At 35.4% G+C, this 24,918-nt stretch overlaps 1 protein-coding gene and 2 pseudogenes across 1 annotated transcript in view; 1 reads left to right on the forward strand and 2 right to left on the reverse strand.

Moving 5' to 3' along the window:
- Positions 1-24,918, reverse strand: part of KCNH5 (potassium voltage-gated channel subfamily H member 5) — a 471,355-nt gene that overhangs the window by 100,688 nt on the left and 345,749 nt on the right. Inside the window, exon 9 of the mRNA XM_074232080.1 lies at positions 8,218-8,470. Within this exon, the coding sequence (XP_074088181.1) occupies positions 8,218-8,470 (253 nt within the window). The remainder of the gene's footprint in view (positions 1-8,217; positions 8,471-24,918) is intronic.
- Positions 12,707-13,459, forward strand: LOC141520410 (cyclin-Q-like; annotated as a pseudogene).
- On the reverse strand, positions 17,916-20,886 carry LOC141520507 (polyunsaturated fatty acid lipoxygenase ALOX12 pseudogene; annotated as a pseudogene).

The raw sequence follows: 24,918 nt of genomic DNA on the forward strand, positions 1-24,918 counted from the left end.
CTATCCTATCCATGTCATTTGATCAGGTAAAAGCCCCTTTTTATTCCTGCTTCTCTCCATGAATTCAATCAAGTTCAGTTATGCCATCTCCATCTCTTTATATCCCTTTCTCCTATCATCTTAAATGTTCTTTCAATTCTAACATTCTATGAAAACAATAAAAAAATCTTTTTGACATTTAGAAAGAAAAAAGTGATCTGAAAAAGTATTAAAAATATATTAGCAAATAATGGAGTTTCGGCATTACAACGACTTAGAGGGTAGAGTGTCACTTGTATTCATCAAATAGGACAAATTTGCACAAAGCCAAAATCAGGCAAAATGTGAAGGCAATTGCAAACTTCTGCTACTGCCTTTCAAAATGAACCCAGAAACCATTTCAGTCAACAAATACTTGATATTACTGCCAAATGGAGAATCATACTGCCCATGAGCAACACCAGTTTAGAATATAAAACATTTAGAAAAGACTATAGAGAAGAATGATGAAAGATGATTAGCTGTATCAACTTAAAAGAGGATAAGAAGGAATGGAAATAAAAATAAATCTCTAGAAATGTTGATATCAGCTATTCATAAACCACATCAGCCCCTTGTCCATGCATGGATGAAATGGATCCACTAGATTTGAACTCAGATATCTTAGTTCTTGATTTATGAGAAAAAGTAAATATGGAGTATAAGAAGCAGTTGAGTGGAATATCTGGATCATCTCTAACATTCACCAAGTACATTAATCTCAAAGATAAACAGGTTTCAAAGCACTGTTTTTTAATAAGATATTTCAGAATGGGGATAATTCCAAAAGAATGGAATAAATTCAAAAAACATTCTTGTTCTACCCCTTCCCACCCAGGAAAGATGAAACAGAGAATGTCAATAGTTGGTTACCAGAGGTCTCCTATCTGACTTTATGATTTTAGTCTTTATGAGAATCATCATTCTTCATGAATTATAAGAAGGAACTATTTCAGCTTTTGCTAATGATTTTCCACAATAGATCACTTCATTCTAGTCATACAGATGATAGAAATCAATATTGAATTTAAGATCCTCTGCATTCATGTTGATTACAAAGAAGCATTTGAGAAGTAGACTGATACATAGCATATTATTATAGTATTCTATGATGCATGTACATATATCACAAGTGTTTGCTTTTGTCTTGGAGGATATCCTGCACAAAGTTTCAATGGTTTTCCAGATGCTGTGACTTATAGCCTACAGACTATTATGTTCCATATTTGTCAATTACTCCATCTTCAGTACTGATTTTGATGAATAGATTCAAATAAGTTAATTATTTTTCAAATGCAAGTGTTTTTTATTTTTGCAAGGCAACAGGGTTAAATGACTTGCCAAAGTTCACACAGCTAGGTAATTATTAAGGGTCTGAGGTTGGATTTAAACTCAGGTACTCCTGATACCAGAGCCAATGCTCTATCTACTGTACCATCTAGTTGTCCCATTATCGTTTTAATAAAATATATGTATAATATAATATAATGATAATTTATATAATGTAATGATCATATAATACATAATGATAACTATCATTATAATATATAATTATCAAGGAAATAAAATAACATTTCTCTGCTACATTTGACCATAAAACAAAATTCATTTCATAAATTTGTCCTAATATTTCCTTCTTCAAGGAACAGAAGTCATCTTTTCACATAGCCACACCTCACTTTATTCTTGAGGTTTCATTTATAAGAAAGAATGATATGATTCCGGTTCCATCAACAGTGTGTCCTCTAGTCTCTTGACAAGGATGGCAATATATAGCACAAATTACCAAACAAAGTTTGCCCATGATATAAAAACTATATGAATCTTAGTGCCTTCTCTCCTCTTTCCCCACTACTTTATTAACATCATGACAGAACTGAAAAGAGAAGATGACATAGAAGTGAGATTCACATTTTATTTTTCTTAATTATTATGGCCAATAATACTTCATAGCCAGTTGGTCAGCCTGTGGGTAATGTGCCTTTCAGTAACAAGGTAAGTTGGTCTCAAAAACACATAAAGAATTTAAGTAACTGGGCAAACATCAACTGCTCATGGATAGGTAGAGCTAATATAATTAAAAATGACAATTCTACCAAAACTAAACTACCCGTTTAGTGCCCTATGAAACAACATTCCAAAAATCTACTTTAATGAGTTAGAAAATGTTGTAAGTAAATTCATATGAAGAAATAAAAAGTCAAGAATTTCCAAGGATTCAATGAAAAAAAGTGCAAAAGTAGGTTGCTTAGCCCTACCTGATCTAAAATTATATTATAAAGCATCATTCATCAAAATTCTCTGGTATTGGCTAAGAAATAGAGTGGTAAACCAGTGGAATAGACTAGGTTCAATAGCAGGAAATGAGTATAGAAATATGCTGTTTGATAAACCCAAAGAATCCAGCTATTGGGATAAAAACTCTTTCTTTGATAAAAACTTCTGGGAAAATTGGAAGTTAGTATGGAAGAAACTTATATTAGACCAACACCTCACACCCTATATGAAGATAAGATCCAAATGGATACAGGATTTAGACATAAAAACAATACTATAAGCAAAGTAGATCAGGGACTAGTATATCTGTTAGATCTTTGGAAAGGGAAGTAGTTTATGACTAAGGAAGAGATGGACAACATCACTAAAAACAAACTAGATGATTTCAATTACATTAAATTAAAAAGCTTTTGCACAGACAAAACCACTGTAACCAAGATCAAAAGAAATGTAGCAAACTGGTGAACAATCTTTACAACTAATGTTTCTGACAAAGGACTCATTTCAAAAATATGCAGAGAACTGAGTCATATTTTTAAAAAAGCTATTCCCCAATTGACAAATGGTCAAAGGATATGCAAAGGAAATTTACAGATGAGGAGATCAAAGCAATCCATAGTCATATGACAAATTGCTCCAAATCATTACTTATTAGAGAAATGCAAATTAAAGCATCACCTCACACCTCTCAGACTGGCCAATATGACCAGAAAGGATCACTGTTGGAAGGGCTGTGGGAAATCAGGGACCCTATTACATTGTTGGTAGAACTGTGAACTCATCCAACCTTTCTGGAGAGAAATTTGGTAACTACGCCCAAAGGGCAGCAAAAATGTGTATACCCTTTGATCCAGCAATACCACTACTAGGTATGTACCCTGAAGAGATGATGAAAAGGGTAAAAACATCACATGTACAAAAATATTCATAGCAGTCCCTGTTTGTGGTGCCAAAGAATTGGAAATCAAGCAAATGTCCTTCAATTAGGGAATGGCTTAGCAAACTGTGGTATATGTATGTCATGGAACACTATTGTTCTATTAGAAAGCAGGAGGGATGGGAATTCAGGGAAGTCTGGAGGGATTTGTATGAACTGATGCTGAGTGAGATGAGCAGAACCAGAAAAACACTGTGAACACTAACAGCAACTTGGGGGCGATGATCAACCTTGATGAACTCACTCATTCCATCAGTGCAACAATCAGGGACAATTTGGGGCTCTCTGCAATAGAAAATACCATCTGTATCCAGAGAAACTACTGTGGAGTTTGAACAAAAACTAAGGACTATTACATTTAATTTAGAAAAAAACTGATTATCTTATTGTCTGATCTTGCTATCTCTTATACTTTATGTTTCTTCCTTAAGGATACCATTTCTCTCTCATCACATTCAGTTTGGATCAATGTATACCGTGGAAACAATGTAAAGACTGACAAATTGCCTTCTGTGGGGTGGGGGAGGGAAGTAATATTAGGGGAAAATTATAAAACTTGAAATAAATAAAATCTTCATAAAAAGGAAAACACATACAGAAGCATAGTTAAAACTTTACCAAAATGGTAGAAACTACCAGTGCTTGTACTTCACTTGCATAATATAACAACTAAATGTCACCTTCACACCATGATGAAGAATGAGAGTAAAAGTTTACTTGGCATATCAATAATAATAATAATAAGTAATGTTTATGTAATTCCTTAAAGACTACAAAACGTTTTCAATTTCTATCACTTTTGATCCTTTTTTTAAGGTGAGGAAACTGAAGCAGAAATACATTTTATAGATGAGGAAACTGAAGTGGAAAAATTAATTGATTTGCTCAGGGTCACACAGATAATAAATGTATGCAGCAGAATTTGAACACAGATCTTCCTAATTTCAACGCCAGCACTCTATCCATTAGTACATGTTACCAACAATAACTATATCTGGGACAAACATTGTAAATAACAAATTAGTTTGATCCAGAAGTTCCTATCAAGATGAGAGAAAACATTTTGGGAATTTGTGCTTTTAATAATTTAAATTAATCATCTGTGCAAAAACCAAACAAATAAAACCCCTTTTAAATGCAAATGTTCTTCTACTGATAGTATGATTGTGAATCTTAGAGCATTATTATCTCAAAAAATAAGCATGTCATCTGAAAGGCAATGGAGAGATGGATAATAGGCATATAGAGGCCTCAATATTTCTATTGATAATATATGGACAAGCAGTGGAAAATGAGTCATTTATGTAGCAAAGTCAAATGATTGCCTAAATTCTTACCTTGTAATCATAAATTATAAAAGAATAGAGGTATGGGTCTCCAGAAGTTTAAATAGATATTTACATGGAGCATCTAATATAAAAAGTGTATAAATAATTGAACAAGATAAAAAATGTAGGTATGTGACTACCTACACCAATGAAAAAAGTACTAAGGACATCACATAACTATTAAAATACTATGCAAAAAGTTCCATTATCCCATAGACCACTGGACATATGCCTGATTGCCTGGAATAATTAATTTTTTCCAGAGAGAAATAGTGAACAAGAGAATAGTGAGATGGGTGATTTCCATGCATTTCATTTATTAGGTGCCAAGATAACTCTATATTTCATTTTGATACTTCTGAGTGAAAAGAATTGAATGCCTCTTAGAAAACAAATTGTGATAGATTTGTGATGAAAATAATCTGATATCCTAAGGTATCTTCGTGTGTCTTCATTGTATCACAGCAGTATATAGGAACTATTTTATTTTTATATAAAAAGAAATGTTTATCTCTTATGCTTCACTGAGCAAGTAATTGTCCAGCAGAGATAACTACTCTGGGAACACTAAACCTAGAGTTGTCTCCTCATATTCAGAATAAAGTTGTTGAGTTAAGGCTGTAATTAATAAAATAACCAACAAAACTAACAATATGTGAACATTTAGTTACAGTAATTCATTCTATTGGTATTTCACCAAGCTTTAGATTTGAGATTATCTTCCTCCTTTGTTAGATAGAATAAAAATGAAAAGCCAAATCCTATTTTGACCTGTGACAGTGGATATTTGTTTATTTTCTTCCCATGTCTTTAAGTAGCCCCAGAGTGCTTTTTGTCTTAATGTATTCCCTTTCATCCAAAAGAATTTTCCTAGGTAAATATGAATCTTTTATAAGGAATTAAATAGAACTACTATACTGCAGTAAACAAAACAAAAAATAGGAACTGGACATTTCACATTCCCAAGTACCAGCTCTGAAAGACTATGAGTGTTGATATAATAAAAACTAAAGCAAACCAATCTCTGAAAAACATTTAGATACAACAAAAATATACGTTTTAGACAATTAGGGGACAGTTTTCAAACTCTTTTCCTGGATATTTTTGTAATTCTTCCTCTCTTAAAAATTTTGAATAGTCTCTGCAGTACCTGATTTTCTCATTAAGACTCATTTTTTTTCTTTCAACAATGAGTTTAGTGTAGTTCTTTGCTTATTTCAGGTAGATTGAAAGTTGTTGTTATTGTTGTTTTGAAAGTTCATTTCTAATATTTTCTATTCCTAAAACACACAAGTTAAACTCTAATAACTAGAAATAAAAATGTATTTTATAGAAGTTTGTATATTTGTTATAGTCATTCAAACATTTCTGACTTTTTGTGACTCCATGGACCATATCACACTAATATTGTCCACAAAGCTTTTTTGGCAGATACGGGAGTAAATTATTCTCTCTCCAGTACATTAAGGCAAATAGAGCTTTCCCTGGGTGCCATATCTAGGAAGTTTCTGAGGCTACATATGAACTCTTCCCAAGTCTTCCCAGCTCCAGGCCCAGTGCTCCATTCACTGTGCTACCTAGTTACCAGTTTACAGATTTTGTACATTGCCCTTATTGACAAATGTTTAATGGTTTAAGGCCAGATACATTTTGATGAAATTTATGCATTAGAAATATTTGTTAAAATGTAATTGACATTTTGGGGTTCTAGCTATGTATATAACAAATGATTAGGCTAATTATCAGGGGAAAAATCACAGAATTTTGGAATTATAAGGGGTCTTAAAGTTATTTGGTGTAACCTAGTGGCAGTTCAATGCTAGACCAGGAGTCAGGAAGGACCAAATTCAAATCTAGTCTCAGTGAATTAGCAATTATGTGTTCCTGGACAGGATATAACCTCTATCTCCATTTAATTAATAAAAATCCTATAATTATTAATAGTACCTAACTCCCAGGATCTTGGCAAAGACAAAGTGAGAAACATTTTGAAAACTGCTTTGCAAACATAAAAGAGCCTATGCTAACTATTGTTATTTTTGTTACTGTTGATATTAACTTTTAACCCTTCTATTTGTCATCTAACAAATTATTATTCAACTTCTTGACTACTCTCTGAGACAGTCAAGTTTCATTGTTAATTCACTGTTAAAAAATTTTTGAAGTTAAATTCTATATCCTGATAATTTCCACCTGATGTCCTATTTATTTCCATTAAAGATTTGCCTATCACCCCATTTTTACCTTTTTAAAAAAAATATCTACATCAAATTCAATATCTTATTACAGATTTTATATTTAAGATTACATATAATTTTTTTTAAAAAAAGACTACATGTACCTTTCACAGAGAATCAACTGAATATGAAATAGTAGGAAGAAGAGAGGATTCAAAATTTGGTTTCAAGTCCTGGCTCTGATACTTACTGTATAATATGGGGTCAGTCATTTAATCACTCTGGGTCTCAATTATCTTATTTATGTGAAATAGAGATAAGAGTACCTTCACCATAAAGTCATTGTGAAGAAATAGTTTATAAATATAAAGATTATACAGATAATTAATTATATATTATATATAATTATATACAGATAATAGATAATAATATAATATCTGTATATAGATAATAATAGATAATAATGTTATAATGATATAAATAAACATACATTTCCCTTTCATTTAGTTTATTTTATTCAAAACAAATTTCCTTTATCCCTTTTCTTTTAGTAATAAAAATACTAAATGTCTTTATTATTGTCTATATGCTCATTAGTGTGTTCTTTATTTCAGCAAATCACTTTTTCCTAGTTGATATTCAGAGGATGAAATTAGTTTTCAAAGATGTTCCAGGAAAAAAAATACTATCATCTCATCTAAAATGAATGTAATTATCTTGTGATCACTCTTTTATAGCAGCTCCCCATAATTATCTCCTTCCTACTTTACCACTCAGGTCCAAGTCCAGTTTATTTCCTTTTTATGTGAGTATTAGGGAGACTACAAACATGATAAAAATTTTTTAAAAAGACTGAGAAAAGAAACCTGGCCATATCTGTCATTATCCACCTTTGTATCTTTAGACCTCTACTTCCTTATCTGTAAAATGCAAAGGTTAGACTGGATCACTCCACAACTCTCTTATTTCACTAATCCTTCCTAAAATTAAGCAATAATTGTGGTGATAAAGTATTTCCATATTACAAGTATCAGTAGCCTGATAATGTGCATTCTCACAAACCTGTAAAAACCATATTTAAGCATTTTTCTTGTTCTAAAACCTGCTTTATCAAGTTATTTGACCCTTGATTAATAGTAATTTTCTTGATTCAAGACTCTTATCTGTGTTCCAATAAAATCTATCCTTCAGGGGGGCGGCTAGATGGTGCAGTGGATAGAGCACTGGCCTTGGAGTCAGGAGTACCTGAGTTCAAGTCTGGCCTCAGACACTTAATAATTACCTCACTGTGTGGCCTTGGGCAAGCCACTTAACCCCATTGCCTTGCAAAAAAAGAAAAACTTAAAAAAAATCTATCCTTGATCAAGAATTCAGTTTCCCAAGTCACCAAAGGCAAATTCTCCTTTTAGCAAAATTGAGACACAAAATACTAATTATATTAGAAAATAATACTCTATTATATCAGGAAAGCTCACAGTACCTAAAATAGCCACCACCTCATCATCCTGTATAACTTCGAGGGATCCTGATACCACAAAGCAGAGGGCATCCACACTTTCTCCAGCATGGTAGATGAGGTCTCCTGGAGCACAGTGAATTGTTTGGAATTCCACTGCCAAGGCGCGAAGGCATCCATCACTGGCCAGTCGGAAGGCAGGATGCTCATTAAAAACCTTTCGATTCAGATGCACACAGATATCTGCTCTCATGTCCTTTGGACAAATGGAGAGGACCTGAAGATAGTGAAATATGAAAGAGAAAGAGACAGAGGAAAGAGACAGACAGAGTCAGAAACAGAAACAAAGAGAGGCATAGATCAGAGACAAGAGAGAGAAGCAGAGACATACAGATAAAGTTTTGAGGTGGGAGGAGAGAGAGAGAGAGAGAGAGAGAGAGAGAGAGAGAGAGAGAGAGAAAGGGAGAAAGGCAAACAGACATAGGGAGAGAAACAGAGAGAAACAAAGGGAGATATAGATAGAAAAGGGAGAGAGGAAAGGAAATAAAAGAAGAGAAGAGAAAGAGAAGAGTGGAGAGAAGAGAGGAAAGGAGGGGAGGGGAGAGGAGAGGAGAGGAGAGGAGAGGAGAGGAGAGGAGAGGAGAGGAGAGGAGAGGAGAGGAGAGGAGAGGAGAGGAGAGGAGAGGAGAGGAGAGGAGAAGAAGAAATGGCCACATCACAAATACAGATAAATATGTAAATATCATAAACATTTTAGAAGTACCACCACCAAATATTATTTTTTGTTAATGTTTTAAAAAATATTTGTAGTTGAATATATATTCAAATATATTAATTTTAATCCATATTAGAGGTGAATTCATATTACCTAACTAAACAAGGACAGTATACAGCCAAAGTAATTTGGCATGCTGACACTGCTGACATTGTATGACTACCTATATGCTTCCTGCTATGTACAAGAATTTTTCCCCTAGAAGATGAATTCCTGTCTAGGGAATAAAATGGTATTTAAAAGCACCATGGAGGGCTTAGGCAGCTGGAAATGTCAGCAAGATAGGCAAATCTTTTTTGCAATCTAAGCTGAGAACATTGTATTCTCTGGCTGTAAAGGACTGCCAAGGGCCTATGCTTAGAAAACTGAGCGACTGAGAAGCAGGCCTTTATTGTTTATAGCTCTCAGGCAGGAAATTAGATAACAGATAAAAATGGAGATCATATATAATTATAGTCATAAGAATATAAGGAAAATGGAGGGTCTATTCAAAAATCCCCTTCAGATAGAATTGCACAAATCCAATTTGAAATCCTCCCTCAATGAATTATTCCTCTTATGAAATATCTTTACAGTTAATTTTTACATCTTTATATCTAAATCTATTATTTATTTGTTTTAACATTCTTTTCTTTTTAAATTTTGAGTTCTAGGTTCTTTTCCAACCTCCCATCACTACCTTACTCACTGAGAAGGCAAACAATATAATGCCTGTGAAATCATGTAAAATATATTCAATATTATATAAATCACAAAAAGAAATAAAGCAAAGTGAATACTTTAATTCACACTTAGTCTTCAATATCTGTCTTTCTGGAGCTAGCATTTTTTTTCAAGTCCTTTGGAATTTTCTTGATATACTGTCTTTCACAATTGACAAAATTACATACAACACTAATGCTACTGGGAACAATGATCTCCTAGCTCTTTTTACATTACCTTGCATCAGTTCATACAGTTTTTATCATTTTTTATGACACTACCCCTTTTACATTTCTTATAGTACAAGAATACTCCATCACAATAATATGACATAACTCATTCCCCAATTGATGAACTTCTCAATTTCCAATTTTTTTACCACCACAAGAAAGAGCTACTATAAATATTTTGATGCATATAGGTTCTTTTCCTTTTTCTCTCATCTTCTGTGGGAAAATTACTCTTCATATCCTTTGACCATTATCAACTGGAGAATGACATTTTTTTATAAATTTCACTGAATTTCCATATATTTGATAAATGAGAATATTATTGAAAAAAACTTGCTGTAAAATGTTTTGATATTACTTCATTATGGTTGCACTGGATAGAGCACTGGACTTAGAATCAGGGAGACTCATCTTCATTTGTTCAAATCTAATCTCAGAAACTAATTGTGTGACTTTGGGCACATCACAACACTCATTGTCTCAGTTTCTCATCTGTAAAATGAGTTGGAGATGGAAACATCAAACCACTCCAAAATGGGTACATGTAGAGTCAGACCAAATCTGCAACAATAGAAACAACTTTCCATGATTATCTCTTTCAATTAGGTGTAGTTTTTTTTTAATTGCTTTAAGATCATGATTGTCACTCCTGCCCTCTTCACTTCAACTGAAGCATAATAGACTACTCTCACCTTTCACTTCAACTCTGGATCTGACTTTCTGTCTCAAGTATGTCTCTTGCCCTGGACATATTGTTAGATTCTAGTTTCCAATATATTCTTCTGTCTGCTTCCATTCTATAGCTTAATTGATACCATTCATATTCACAGTTATCAGCACTAAGTATTCATTTATATCTATTATATTTTCTTTTGTTTCTTTTCTCTTTATCCTGTCCCTCCTCAAAAGTTTATTTTGGTTTTGGCCACTGACTCTTCCAATTCACCCTCTCATTATTATTTCCTCTTTATCTCTTATCTCCCTCCCCTTCTATTTCCATACTGAATAAGACCAGTTTCTATACCCAACTGAGAGTATGTAGATATATTCTTCCATCTTTGAACCAGTTCTGATTGAGAGTGAGGTTCAAGCATTACTGCTCATCCATCATCATCTTCCCCTCCACTATAAAATCTCCTTCTTTATGTGTCTTTTCCTTGTGAGAAAATTTATCTCATTCTCCCTTTCCTCTTCTTCCAATGTGTCTCTTTTCACCCCTATATTCACTTTTTAAAGATCATCCCAACTCAATCAGCTCAGACCTATGTCCACCCACATTTGACATATTTGACTGTCAATTTGTCTATTAATCTTAGGTTTTTCCATCGGGAATCCTTGGAAGTAGTCTATTTCATTAAACATTCATTCCCCCCCCCAAAGGATTATACTCAGTTTTGATGGGGAAGTAATTCTTGATTGTAATCCTAGCTCCTTTATCCTCTAAAATATCACATTCAAAATCTTCTCTTCCTTTAACATGGAAGCTGTTAAAACTGACTGTGGCTCCAAGATATCTAAATCTTTTTTTTTCTGGTTGCATACAATATTTTCCCCTTGAGCTATGAGATGTGGAATTTTCCCTTTAAACTGTGAGCTCTGGAAGCTTTAATTTATGAATTTCTTTCAACTAGTGATCAGTAATTGTTTCCATCATTATTTTACCCCCTGGACTTAAGATATTGGGACAGTTTTCCTTAAGATATTGGGTTATAGGTAGGGCCAACCTGCCTCTGCTTTCCTGCTTCATGGGCATGGCCCTCTGAGGCTCCCAGTGCCCCAGCTGGGGTGGGGAGCCCACCAGCAGCCACAGCGGGTGGCCCTGAAAGCTGGAAAGCACCAGCACCCTGAAACAGAAAAGCATTGCTGTGGAGCTCTGAGAGACTCATTAGGGCCCTTCCTCTTCCTCCTCTCCTAGGCTGCAGGGACCCCAATGGGCAAGTGGGGCTTTGCATATGGGAAACAACTTAAAGCAGCTTCAGACTGACCTATTCCATGGATACTGTTGATGCTGAAAATGCAAAATGAATGTCCTGCAAAATTTCACAAAGGTAATTCCAGCCTAACGTCTTTCACCTAGATGATTCTCAGTCCAACTTGTCCATCTACAATGTCTGTCACAGGTTTATCAACTGATGTCCTGATTCAATTGCCTGGCCATCCAACAGCTCTTCCTATTCTGGCCAATAGGCATTTTTCCATCCCTTTTTTCCCATTTGGAAGTTTCATGATGTTCTGGGCTTGATGTAATGAACACAATATTATCCACAAACAGGAACATCAGAGCACCCCATTGTCCACTTTTATTCTCTATGTGACATCTTCCATGACATCTACATGGACCTTTTGTGAGCATCCTTCTTAAATTTTATGCTTTGTTTGATGTTAGTAATTGAAGTATTATCAGCAGAATCTCTGCATTCATCAAGGAATATTGTAGTATCTTAATGTACTTGCAAGAGACTCCTTTTTGGAAGAAACCATTAAGTGGTGATGTTCTAATCTCTGAAATCAGAAGCTTCTTTATTGACCAAAAGACACTAAATATAGTGGAATCTTATCTTCTTTGTATCTTTTGGACAATTGGGTGACTGTAAAGATATATGATGTGCTGTAGGAAATCTTTTGTGATTGCAGATGGGTTCATTGTTTTCAAGTTCCCATGATAAGTGTAGAGCATTCCTGCAAAAACCTCATACTTCCTCTTTTGTTTCATTTCATTTTGTCCTTTTGTGTGACTTGAATTAGATTTTTTTTGGCATTAAGGAACCTAAGGGTCCAGGTGTACTTTGAGGTGAAGGTGTTAGTCATGGAGTCTAGACAGAGTGAGGGCAACACAGAGGGTGAAGAAGTGAGGAAAGATGGACACCCAGCCTCTGAAGCCAAAGTCCACTTCAAAGTGACATGATTCAACATGGAGGCCAGTGTCAAGCTAGGGATGCAATCCATTCCAATTGTCACAGCTTGCACCATTTACCATAATTTTTTTTTCTGTGACACCAAATTAGATACATATGACCCTTACCTCATAGCCATGCCAACCATTTACTTGGCAGGTAAAGTGGAGGAGCCACACCTCTGAACAAGAGACATCATCAATGTCTCTCATAGGTATTTAAATCCCAAGTGTAAACCTTTGGAGTTAGACTTTTGATTCTGGGAACTGAGGGAAAGCATTGTTCAGTGTGAATTACTCATGTTGAGAGGTTTGCATTTCCAGATCTCCATCCAACATCCCCACAAATATCTGCTCCACTACCTTATATCTTTAAAGAATTGGATGAACCATCATAGCTGGGAGAGGACTCCCGTCTCTTTGACAGCCTGGGCTTTGCTGCAGGATAGCTATCACAGAGCATTGTGCCTTCAGTACCCTGCTCAACAAATAGCTGTAGTGGTGCTCAATCTTGCTTTGCAGTGCTATGGAGTGGAGGTGCCTGCTGATTCCGAGGCAGAAAAGTCCTGGTGGCAGGTTTTTAGTGAAGACCTTACCAAGGCAGTCATTGGTAACATTATGTCTGACCTGATTCAGATTTACACAATGGACACAGAAATCCCTTAATTCATCCAAGGAGAAATACACATTTGCTTTGTTGGAAGGTTGGATTTGACCAACTCAAAAGGTTCCCAACTTCAAAAAGTAAATAAGTCACAGGGAGCAGCTTTGCATTAGTAAAGCGGGAAGAACTGAACTTGAATTGCTTTCTGATCATTCTTCAATTTTTATGTGGTGGTGCAGTGGTTGGCTGATAATAAGCATTCCCCCCTGCACAGGTTTGGACCTTGTTGTGTTTGGATATGAATAGGTCCCTGTTGAAAAAAGAATGTATTGTGTTCAGTTGCCTTTTCAGTTGCACCTTAGGAATTTTTGAAGATGAAACTTTTGAATTTGACATCTCTTCAATAAAACAAAGACAAAATAGAATACTTGATTGTGTCCTTTGGGATATATTTTCAGTCATACCTAAATTTAATCTTGTAAAATAAGTGAACAGTATTTTATTTTACATAATAAAAGATGAAATTTTTTTTTAAAAAAAAAGATATTGGGATATAAGTCCATGAAATATGCCTAGGCTCTTTTTTCTGTCTATTTTTGATTAGCACATTCACATAGTAAATTTGGGGGGGGGGGTTGTGAGGCAATGGGTTTAAATGACTTGCCCAAGGTCCCACAGTTTATCTGAGGCTTATCAGATTTGAACTCAGATTCTCCTGACTCCAGGGCCAGTGCTCTATCCACTGCATACCTAGTTGCCCCTAGTCTAATATTTTTTTCCTCTCCTCAAACTATTTTATGCTTTACCTGCTTTTCTAGTGAGGTATTTCACATTTCCTTTATTTTACTTTCATTCTTTTGACTTTGTTGATTGTTTCATTAGTTTCCATTACCTAATTCCAATTTAAGAAATTATTTTCTTCAATCAATTTTTGTACCTCTTTTTTTTATTTGAGCCAATAAAGCTTTTTAAGAAATTATTTTCTTTGGTGAATTTTAGGTTTGTTTGGGGTTTTTTAGAGGGTATTTTCTTCAGAATTTGTTGCCCTCCTTTTGTCAAGTTATTAATTATCTTCTCATAATTTCTTGCATCATTCATTTATTTTCTCAATTTTTCATCTTCCATTCATAGCTTTCTTTAACTCTTCCAGGAATTCTTTCTGGCCCTGGGTCCAATTGACATTTTTCTTTGAGGCTTATAGTTGTTTTCATATTCATGTCTTCTAAGCTTATATTTTGGTCTTCTCTGTCACTTTAGCAGCTTTATATGGTCAAATTTCTTTGTTATTGATGATGTTTATTCATTTATCAGTCTATTTCTTCACATTGAACTTCATTTTATGATTGGGGAGATACTATCTCATGCTTCAGGTTTTTACATGGTATTGGTTTCAGTGCTAATTCAGGGGACCTGCATATTTTCAGTACTTCCAAGATCACACCTGGGAAAGGTGTGATCACTTTTTTTCTGGTATGCCCTCTGACTTTTATCCAAAAAGGGCCTTGATTCCTGTAGTTATAAATAATCATGTTTCTCTTGACCCCAGAACTATGACCAGGTTCCCTGTTCACATGCTACTGACCACAGACACTGTTCCTACCCTAGAATTGCAGCCTAGAACTATACATGGACAGAAATGCTGCCAATCAATGCAAGCTGCCTCCAGTGCCAGGAAAAGATCCCCTGTAATATCTGTCTGATCATTTGCATAAGTTCTTTACTATTTCTGGGTTGAGACTTCCCAAAACTGCTGTTATTGGAATAGTAACTACCTCCAAGCCTACCCTGGTGCTCCTGTCATATACTCTGAACCTTTGCAAACTCTATTGTTACAGACCTTTCTTGTGGACCTCTTCAGTTTTCTTTGGCTGAAAAAAAAAGTTTTCCTCTGACATTTTGTTGATGCCCTACAAAACTTGATGTAGGATGATATTTCAAAGTTATTTGGAAGGGAATGTTGGGAGAATCCAGCTGATTCTCTATTATACCATCTTAGCCCACTTACATCTAATTTAAATCCCTTGTTCTACTACTTGTATTCTACTGCTCTTTTTCTTCTTTTGACAAAGAAAAAGGAATTAAACATCAACATCCCATACAGATTTCACAGCTAATATTGCAATCATTATTCTATTCTAGTATTACCCCATTTCTCTGTCATGTGGGAAGTAATAATTCATTAGCTTTTTTCATTGGCTTTTCCATTAGAATTCAATGTTCTTTATTTTAGTGATCTTTTAATTCATCTTATTGCAGTAATTGTGTTCACCGTCCTGTATCTTTTTTAATATAAGTATTTTATTTGTTCTCCAATTATATACAATAGTAGTTTCTATCAATAATTTTTGCAAGGTTTTGAATTTTACAATTTTCCCTCCTCTGATAGTCTTTACATTTGTTTTCATGGTATACATATAGCAAGATTGAATGTATTGGGAGACAAAACAGACACATAAGAAAGAAAATATTAGAGATAGCAAAATAAAAATTGAAGATAATTGAAGAAAAAATTGAAGATAAAAATCTTTATAAACTCCACAGTTCTTTCTCTGGATACAGATGGTATTCTCCAATGCAGATCCCCTAAAATTATCCCTGATCATTGCAATAATGGAGTGGGCAAGTCCATCAAGGTTGATCATCACTTCATCTTATTGTTACAACTAATAAAATTTTGTATTTTATGTTGCCTCTTCTGTCTGGGGATCAAACTCCATAAAAGAAAGGCCTTGGAGACCAGGGGCTATGTCAGATTGTGAAGAAGTTCTGAGATCTACTTCATTAGAGAGGTCCATGGACCCTTTAATAAAATGCTTCTAGCTTAGATTTCTTAGTGGTTTTTCTTGCAGATTGGACCATTTTAGACCCCACATTATCCAACCTGTACCTAAGATATAGGGACCTGCTCCTCTACCATGAGACAGATCAACCTCTACCTCTGACAATCCCCAGTTTCCTTCATGGCTCAGTTCAGGTGCCTTCTCCTATATGAGACTGTCTTGAATTCCTCTTTCCAAGAAAAATGCTTTGTATTTATTTGTCAAGCTGTGTTCTCCAAATAGAACATAAGCTCCCAGAGGACAGACACAGTTTCACTTTTGTAATTTAGCATGGTACCTTTTGTAAGGGTAACTATCTCTATTGACTTGAAATTGAATTGTTTCTTCTTTAAGTATAGACTGGAGCAGATGGCCTCTGATTTCTTTCAACTGTTATTCTGTGAAAAAAGTGTATCTATACTTGCATATGTGTATGTGTGTGGTTTTGTGTGTGTGTGTGTGTGTGTGTGTGTGTGTGTGTGTGTGTATGAGGTTAGTGTGCATAGTAGACAGTGACCTATAAAACTTCTTTTCGGTACTTCTTATTCACAAACCAGAGTGACTTAAGGTCTCAGTAGATTTAGGCCAAATCTTTCAACATTTATGACATTTCACAAGTCCCTTTACCCCTGAAGCTTCAAGTTCCTCATTTATAAAATCTATAAAAATTCTTGACTTTGTGAGCAATAATTATAATTTTCTTCCTCCTAAATCTTCTACCTTCCCCTCCATCCACACACTAGATGGAGGATTTTGAAGCTGATGTCTCAGAAGACCTAGGTTCCCTTCTGAATGTCAAATTTCTAAAATTTATCTTCTGCTGAAGGATGCTCTGTTTCTGCAACCACATAACTGTTTGAGTCTTTGAGCAGAGCATGAAGGCAGAGGAAGAGGAGGAGAAAGTGTGCCCCTGTCATGACTAGGTGCAAGGGGATGGCCTGCCTGCCTGAGACCTCTGATGAGAAGGGGCAAGGGCAGGGCAGAGGAAGGTCGATTAGGGATTATCCAAATTAATATCATCATTTTAAAGAAAATGAAACTGAGGGGAACTAAAGGAATGTGCCTTGCCCAAAGGTGTGGTGATGCTGGACTTAAAGTGAAAGACTAGAAGGGAGTGGTTCAGGAAAAGATCAGAAGGAAGGAGGAGACATAAGGAAGGGAAGGCACAAAGAGGCAGAGGGGACAGGAGGTGGAAGTAGAGGGAGCTGGAAAAAAGTTATGTGATTGTTTCATAACAAAGCAGTAGCTCTACCTGGGAAAGGCTGGGGAAATGAGGAGTGAGCCGGATCCAGGAAATAGGAAGCAGTATGGATTGGTAGAAACTACTACCATTTATACATACATATATATATATATATATATATATATGTATATATATATATATATATATACATATATGCATATATATATGAAAACAAATAAAACATTTATATTAAAAATTGAGATGAAGCAGATAAGTGAGACCTTGTCTTCATGTCTCCTGGAAATGACTTCTAAGGTCTATTTCAGAAATACCAAGAAGAAGAACTAGAGGAGAAAAGGATATTCTTGGTTATATTCCTAATTTGGGATCTCTCAGTAACTTAGTTCTGACTCTGGAGGACTATCTCATTTAAACTGTGACCCTTCATCCTTTAGTGGTCTCTAATCTCCACTAACCCCTGATTTTTAACCTTTCACTGACTTTTAACTTTTGATTTCATGGACCTCCAAGTAGAAGTTTGGAGAAAGGGTTGCCCTTATCAGTGTCTGCAGTATCAGAGAAAGACTTGTCCCTGGTTATGAGATTCCATGAAGAGAAGAAGATTGACTGTGAAGGGACACTTGTTGCAGGATAGGAGTGAGACTGGAAACATCTCAGCACAACCTTGGGACCAGGTCCTAAGAAGTATTGCTCCTTGTGATGACCCAGGGAAACCATGTCTGGCTGGGTCTGGCTTAGCAACCATACACCAACCATCTAGATACAAGACTGATACATGTTGGGCAATGTGGCCATCTCTATTTCTAATGGGACATCCTTTGTGGGAGCGGGTGGCTGCCTCATAATGCATGGAGCACTAGGAGCCCAGGCATACCAGTTCAGCTGTCCCTGATTAACAACTGAGTGTTGGATTTTGCATGCAAAGATGCACATGGTAACGAAGTGGCAGAGCTCAGCACAGAACTGGAAGGAGACAGAAACCCTCATTCCTGGACCCCACACAGCCAAATCTCAGTGATCTCTGCACCAAGCCTGTAGCTCATGGTCATTTTGCACAACCTCATCTGAATAATAGAGATAGACTATTCCTTGCACATATCGGAAGATAATAACCCAGAACCTAAGAATATCCTGAGCATAAAGATATGATTGAATCCCCAGAAGCCCTAGATCAGCCAAGTCATAGGGAAGACAGAGGGATCAAATAGGTCAGACAGTTTGCTACCCTTCAGAGAACACCCAGGTGATCCCCCACCAGTGTTCAGAGCCTGGTCAAAAATTCCCCCATCATTGATAAGTTTGCTCTGGGCACTGGTGTTGATCTCCATAGTATAGCAAATATAAGGGACCAGCAGCTTAAACATAGGGCAAATCCCTGATAGACACCTCATGGTGATTGCAGCAAACATGACAGCCACCAAATGGGCCCTCAGTAGATGTGCTTGCAGCTCATGCAGCTGAGTGAGAATTTGTGACCCAGGCCTTGGCCAGGAGCCAAATGAGGGAGGGATCTGAGGGCAGGAAAAGTGGTGGGACTGGAGAGTCAGAGAGGAAGGCTGGAACTGAATGATCATAGGTAGCAGTTTCTCATCAGGTTCCATCTTTAACATAACTAGGGGCACAGTCAGATCTTGCCTCTCTACCTGTATCACACTGGCCTGGATTCCAGCCAGCAAGGAAAAATCAGCTTTAAACAGGCAGCCCTCCTGGAGGACATATATTAATCTGAAGTCAAGATTCAAAGCTTAATGTAGAACAACATTTTTAATACCAGAGACAATCAAAGAATCAACATAAAGAACTTAAAGAGGAGTCCAGATTCTAAACTTTACCCAGACCCACAAAATATGAAGCCTGGAAGGCATCTTAGAGATCATCTAGTTCAACCTCCTCATTTTACAGTGAAAGAAACTAAGTCTCAGAAAAGCAAAATGACTTATTCCTGTCTCCATCTGCTGCTTCTTCTTTCTTGTTTATCTTATTATTCTCCTTGCTCCTCAAGAAAAAGAATAGTAGGTTCATTTTATTGTTATGTTCTTTCTTGTGTTTGATAGCTCCTCAAGATTCCCCCACAATGTGGTTCTGCATAAAGGCTGACTGTTGAATTACTATGGTTTACGTCTTTTCCAGTTGAGAAAAATGTTTATTTTTCCATTATATTAAAAAAAAAAGGACATTTGTATTTTGGACCCACAGTTTCTCTTTTTGCATGCTCATTCAGAGACCTGTTTCTTAAAGACATTTCTGAGTTGGCTTCCATTGTACTGTATCTTGACATTGTTTATTTCTCTCCATATACATTTGTACAATTCTTCCCAGGTTTTCCTGAATTTTCATGGTGGCCATTTGTTATTACACAATAATATTGTGCTAAAATAACTTGAAATCATTTTTCCACCATCTCCCCAATTGATAATCTTTCCTTCTTTGTTTCAAGTTTTTGCTACAATAAAGATTGTTGCTATAAATATTTTGGCATGTATTCAACTTTCTATCTTTGATTGTCTTTGAATATATGCCTACTAGTGAGATGTCTAGGGAAAGAGATATGGACAATCTAGACTTTTTTGCATAAGACAATACTAAAATCCAGAATAATTGTACCACTTTTTAGCATAGAGTCAGATCAAGTATTTTAAGAATCTACTACATTTTGTTAATCTCTGGCAATATGCAGAAAAGAAAAAAAATATTCCTGTCCATAAAAAGATTATAATCTAATGGAGGAGATAACATGCAAACTAGGAACAAACAAGATATGTAAAGCATAAAATAGAGTTAACCCCAGGGGGAAAGTACCAGCATTAAGGGAGATTTGGAAAGTTTCTTGCTGCAGATGGAAATTCAGTTTAGAAGCTTGAACTGAAGAAAGACTCATAAATCAGGACACAGAGATGAGAAACATTCTAGGAACAAGTGACCCTCAGTGAAAATGTAAGTAGTTCAGAAGATAGAGTGTATTTGAGAGGAACATAAAGGATTTCAATCTCATTGGATTACAGAATACATAGCAGAAGGAAAGTAAGATGCAAAAAGCCTAGAAAAGTAGTAAAATGGTAGGTTATGAAAGACTTTAAAAGGCAGAATGCCATCACTATGCCTGCTTTTCCACAGATCCTCCAATATTAGATGTTGCCATCATTTTGTATCTTTATCAATTTTCTTGTTGATGCATGAAACTTCATAGTTGTTTATTTTTAATTTTTTCTTCCTAAAGTCCATTATTATTGCTAGGCCTTCAGTATAGATGAAAAGTTAGCATCTTTAATCTATACAAAAAAATGAATTAATTTAATTTAAGGGCCACATGTTAAATTTCCCTTAAGATTCCCTGTCTCAAACTGAATCACGTAATCAATGATCTATACCTGAAAAAGAATGTCTATCCCAACATATCTATTCAATGATCATATAGCCTCTGCTTGGAGAACTCTATATGGGCAAACTCACTTCTTCCTGAAGCCATGTATTCTAATTTAGGCAGTTCAAATTGCTAATAATTCAAGTTTAAAGTTGCCTCTTTTTATCTTTTAATCAATGTTCATTAGTTCTGTCCTCTGAGTCAAACAAAATATGTCTGAACACCATTTAACATGACAGACTTGCAAATGATTGAAGAATTATCATGTAACTACAGGGTCCTCTTTTTTCAAACTTAACATTCCCAGTTTTTACAGTTCATCTCCATATATTCAAAATCCTTAATCATCATGGTTGCAGTCTAGATGCTCTTCGGTTTATCAATAAATTACAGTGGTAGGCTGGAATTAGTCCAAAGGCCAGAGAGAAGATGCCCTAAATGATCTCAGGGACAGGCAGAGAAGCTTCAGTCAGGGGATATCAGGTGGGGAAGAATTGAGTATTTAAGAAGTGACCTGCCTGCTCCTTAGGAAGTTCTTAGGACACAAGGAAACAAATATGCAAGCTGCTTTAACCAAGGCTACACAGACTTGGGAAGGTCACAAGGAACCATGTTAAACAAATGTAACTATCTTGACAATATATATTAGTTAATCAATGAACATTTATTAAGTATCCCCTTGTGCCAGGTACTATATTAAGTTCTAGGATGCAAAGAAAGATAATTCTTGCTTCTCAAGGAACTCACAATCTAATGGGGGAGGTGACATGCAAAATAACTATGAACAAAGAAGGTATATATACTTTATATTGGAAATCACCATCAGAGAGCAGTCACTTAAATGAAGAGGGAACAGAAAAGGCTTTATGCAGCTATGGGATGGCCCCATCCAAAAATCACAATTTAGGACATTTCTAGAGTTCTCACCTGTGGCTTCAAGAAGTTTTGCAGCAGCAACACCATAATAAAACTGTCTCTGCAGACAAACTAAACCAGGTTGAGGGGAACCAACAGACTTCAGACCATGGGTGAGTTAGTTGGGCAGTTAATTGTTGCAATAATTAGAGTGATAGACCTGGAGTCAGAAAGATTGATCTTCCTCCTTTCAAATCTGGTCTGACACTTACTAGATTTTTTACCCTGGACAAGGGTCAAGCCTGTTTGTCTTAGTTGTGTCATCTGTAAAATGAGTTGAAGTAGGAAATGTCAAATCACTTGAGTATATCTACCAAAAAGAACAACAACAAACAAACAACCAAACAAAAACCAAATGGGGCAATGACAAACTGTATACAACCAGAAACAACTGAATAACAACGATAAAGTGTTTTTTAGGGGGTTTTTTGCAAGGCAAACAGGGTTAAGTGGCTTGCCCAAGGCCACACAGCTAGGTAATTATTAAGTGTCTGAGACTGGAATTGGACCCAGGTACTCCTGACTCCAGGGCCGGTACTTTATCCAGTACGCCACCTAGCCACCCCAACGATAAAGTTTTAAAGCCTAAAGGATTTCTTTAAACTGAGACTTACAGATATGATCTGATATTAATATCCATATGTGGTCAGACAGATGGAGATTACAATGGGACTCTTGCCTCCCTTTTAATTAAAGTTATGACTCTCCTTGGAGTACAAATCTCATTTTTTTAACTTTGTAGTTTACTGAGACCCCTAGATTCTGAAAATGAGCACAATCCATTCAATATTTCCTCATCCTGCATACTTTGTTTTAATTTTATTTAATCATCTCTGTGGTTCTTTATTAAGGATATCCTTGAGTAGTTTCAGTCAGATGAAATCCTAAAGGCAAAAGTTTTATTTATGTCTGTGGAAAAAACATTTATCTTTTGGGGAAAAAAAAGTGCTCTAAATTCTCATGAAAGATTTTAACATGTGGTATCCTATCCACAACCCCATTATGTGTTTTCCTGTCTTCTCTCAAGGTGTCATAGTTTCTATTCCTGTGTAATGATTTTTCTGCTTCTAATATCTTGTTGGAAATTAGTCTTAGAGTCTGAATAGTATAGGAAATAACTTTTAGTTACTCTAGTTTTTAAAAAAAGTGATTTTACTTCAGTTCCATTCCATTACCTGCAGTATGTTTCATTTTAACTTAACACTATGGCTTTCTAATGGGCTCAGAGAACAGTTATAAGACATTAGTATTGGGTGGCATAGAAGATAGGGAAGGTAGTGAAAAAAGAATAGTACAAAGCACATTTAAAACCTTAGCTAAAAGTAGATATTTATGTTGAACTTTTTAAAATTGAAAATACAAACAGCATTGGAAAGGGAAAATATTCACAGTAAAATATGGCATAGAATAATTTAATGGAGATATGGATAGCCCTGTTACTATATATTCACCTTGTGAAATTTAGTTGTTTTAAGATTCATTTTTGTAATAGAACCATTTTATTCCCTTTTAATTCCCACTTTTAGGATTCATGTTGTAAATGAAATCTCTGAGTGTTGTAATTTCTGCTTCTTAATAACACACCAAAAGGGAGTTTATATTACTTAAGTTCAAGAATTTTTCTTTTGACTCTACCTTACCAAACAAATGAACTCGTTTATTATTTTGATTGATGGGAAGTACTTGCTGTCTGGATGCCATAAAATAACACATTAAACCCAAGTGATGAAATATAACAAGCAAATGCACATATAGTAATCACTAGTAAAATCCCCTTCTAGCCCCAGAATCATGGCAGGTGTTTTAAATCATCCTGCCTTTGCCTGAAATGTAAATGTCCTTTGAGCATGTGGGTTTGCTACATTCCTCTTGGAAAATGAGTTAAGGATTGTAGTAGTTCATAAAAGCTTAAATAAAATGGAAAAAATCCTGGTTAAAAACAAGAATAACAGGATACTTTGTGTCACTGGTCCCAAGTTCAATATTGACTCTTGAATAATTCAATTGATCATAGTTATATTACTATGAGAAGCAGTGTGTGATAGTGCAAAAGTAGTGAACTTGAAGTGTGAATGTATTGGTTCGAATTTGGCTTGGCCACTTAACAATTCTATGATCATGAACAACTCATTAGCCACTGGTTTTTCATCTATAAAATGGAACAGTAATATTTGTGCTACCTATTTCAAAGGGCATTTGTGAGAACAACAGTACTTTTCAGACTGTTATATAAATGTGAAGTACTTGGATATGGATAAAATCAGATATTTGTCATTTACTACCTATGTGATTTTGTCCTCCCTTTCTGCATCTGCAAAATGAAAGTTGGGCCAAATACACTTTACAATCCACTCAGCAATAAATCAAGTTACTAATTTGAATGTAAAATTACTCCATTAGTAGGAAAAAAATTCTGCATTGATTTTACCTTTTAATTGAAATGAGCAAAGTGATACAACGTGGATAATGATTTAGACATTTAGAAATATTGATTTAGAAATTAGAAAATTATATTCAAACTTCTGAATTCAAAAGCTAAAATTCGTCTAAAGTCCATTAAAGGTTGATCTAAAGTCTAAAAAGAGTTTTTTGCATAAACAGGCAAGAATGATTACTGGGCAGAGGGAAATAGTAATTTTGCTAAACAGGATTTCTTGTTTTTCAGTGTCTTTCCTCTTCTCATTCATGACCAAAAGAGAAAGAATAAAGGGAGGTTTGGAAATGAGGAGCTAAGAAATTCACTCCCCCCCAAATCATAAGCTGGTTGTTTAGAAAAGTAATGAAAAAGTTAATAATGATCACAGGTACTTTAGGTGTTAGAAATTAAGTAGAGAGCAACAAAGTTATGAGACAGATAGGGGTCACAATGGAAGGCTCATCTTCCTGAATCCAGATTTAGCCTCAGATACATACTAACACATGACCTTGGGCAAATCACCTAATCCTGTTTGTCTCAGTTTCCTCTTTTGTAAAATGAGCTAGAGAAGGAAATGGCAAACCAATCCAAATATCTTTGCCAAGAAAATCTCAAATGGATTCAGGAAGAGTCAAACACAACTGAAACAACTGAACAACAGCAACATGGATTTGCAAGTCCTTAAACAAAAGGGCATTCTCTATTGGAAACTCTGTTTAAAAATCAATTAAGTAATCAAAAATTAAATTGTGTTCTAGACATTGACATTGTAAAAAACATTTCTTTCTTTAGAGAAAGTGCTCTTC

Source organism: Macrotis lagotis, chromosome 4 (genome assembly GCF_037893015.1).
Source record: "Macrotis lagotis isolate mMagLag1 chromosome 4, bilby.v1.9.chrom.fasta, whole genome shotgun sequence".
Taxonomy (NCBI): domain Eukaryota; kingdom Metazoa; phylum Chordata; class Mammalia; order Peramelemorphia; family Peramelidae; genus Macrotis; species Macrotis lagotis.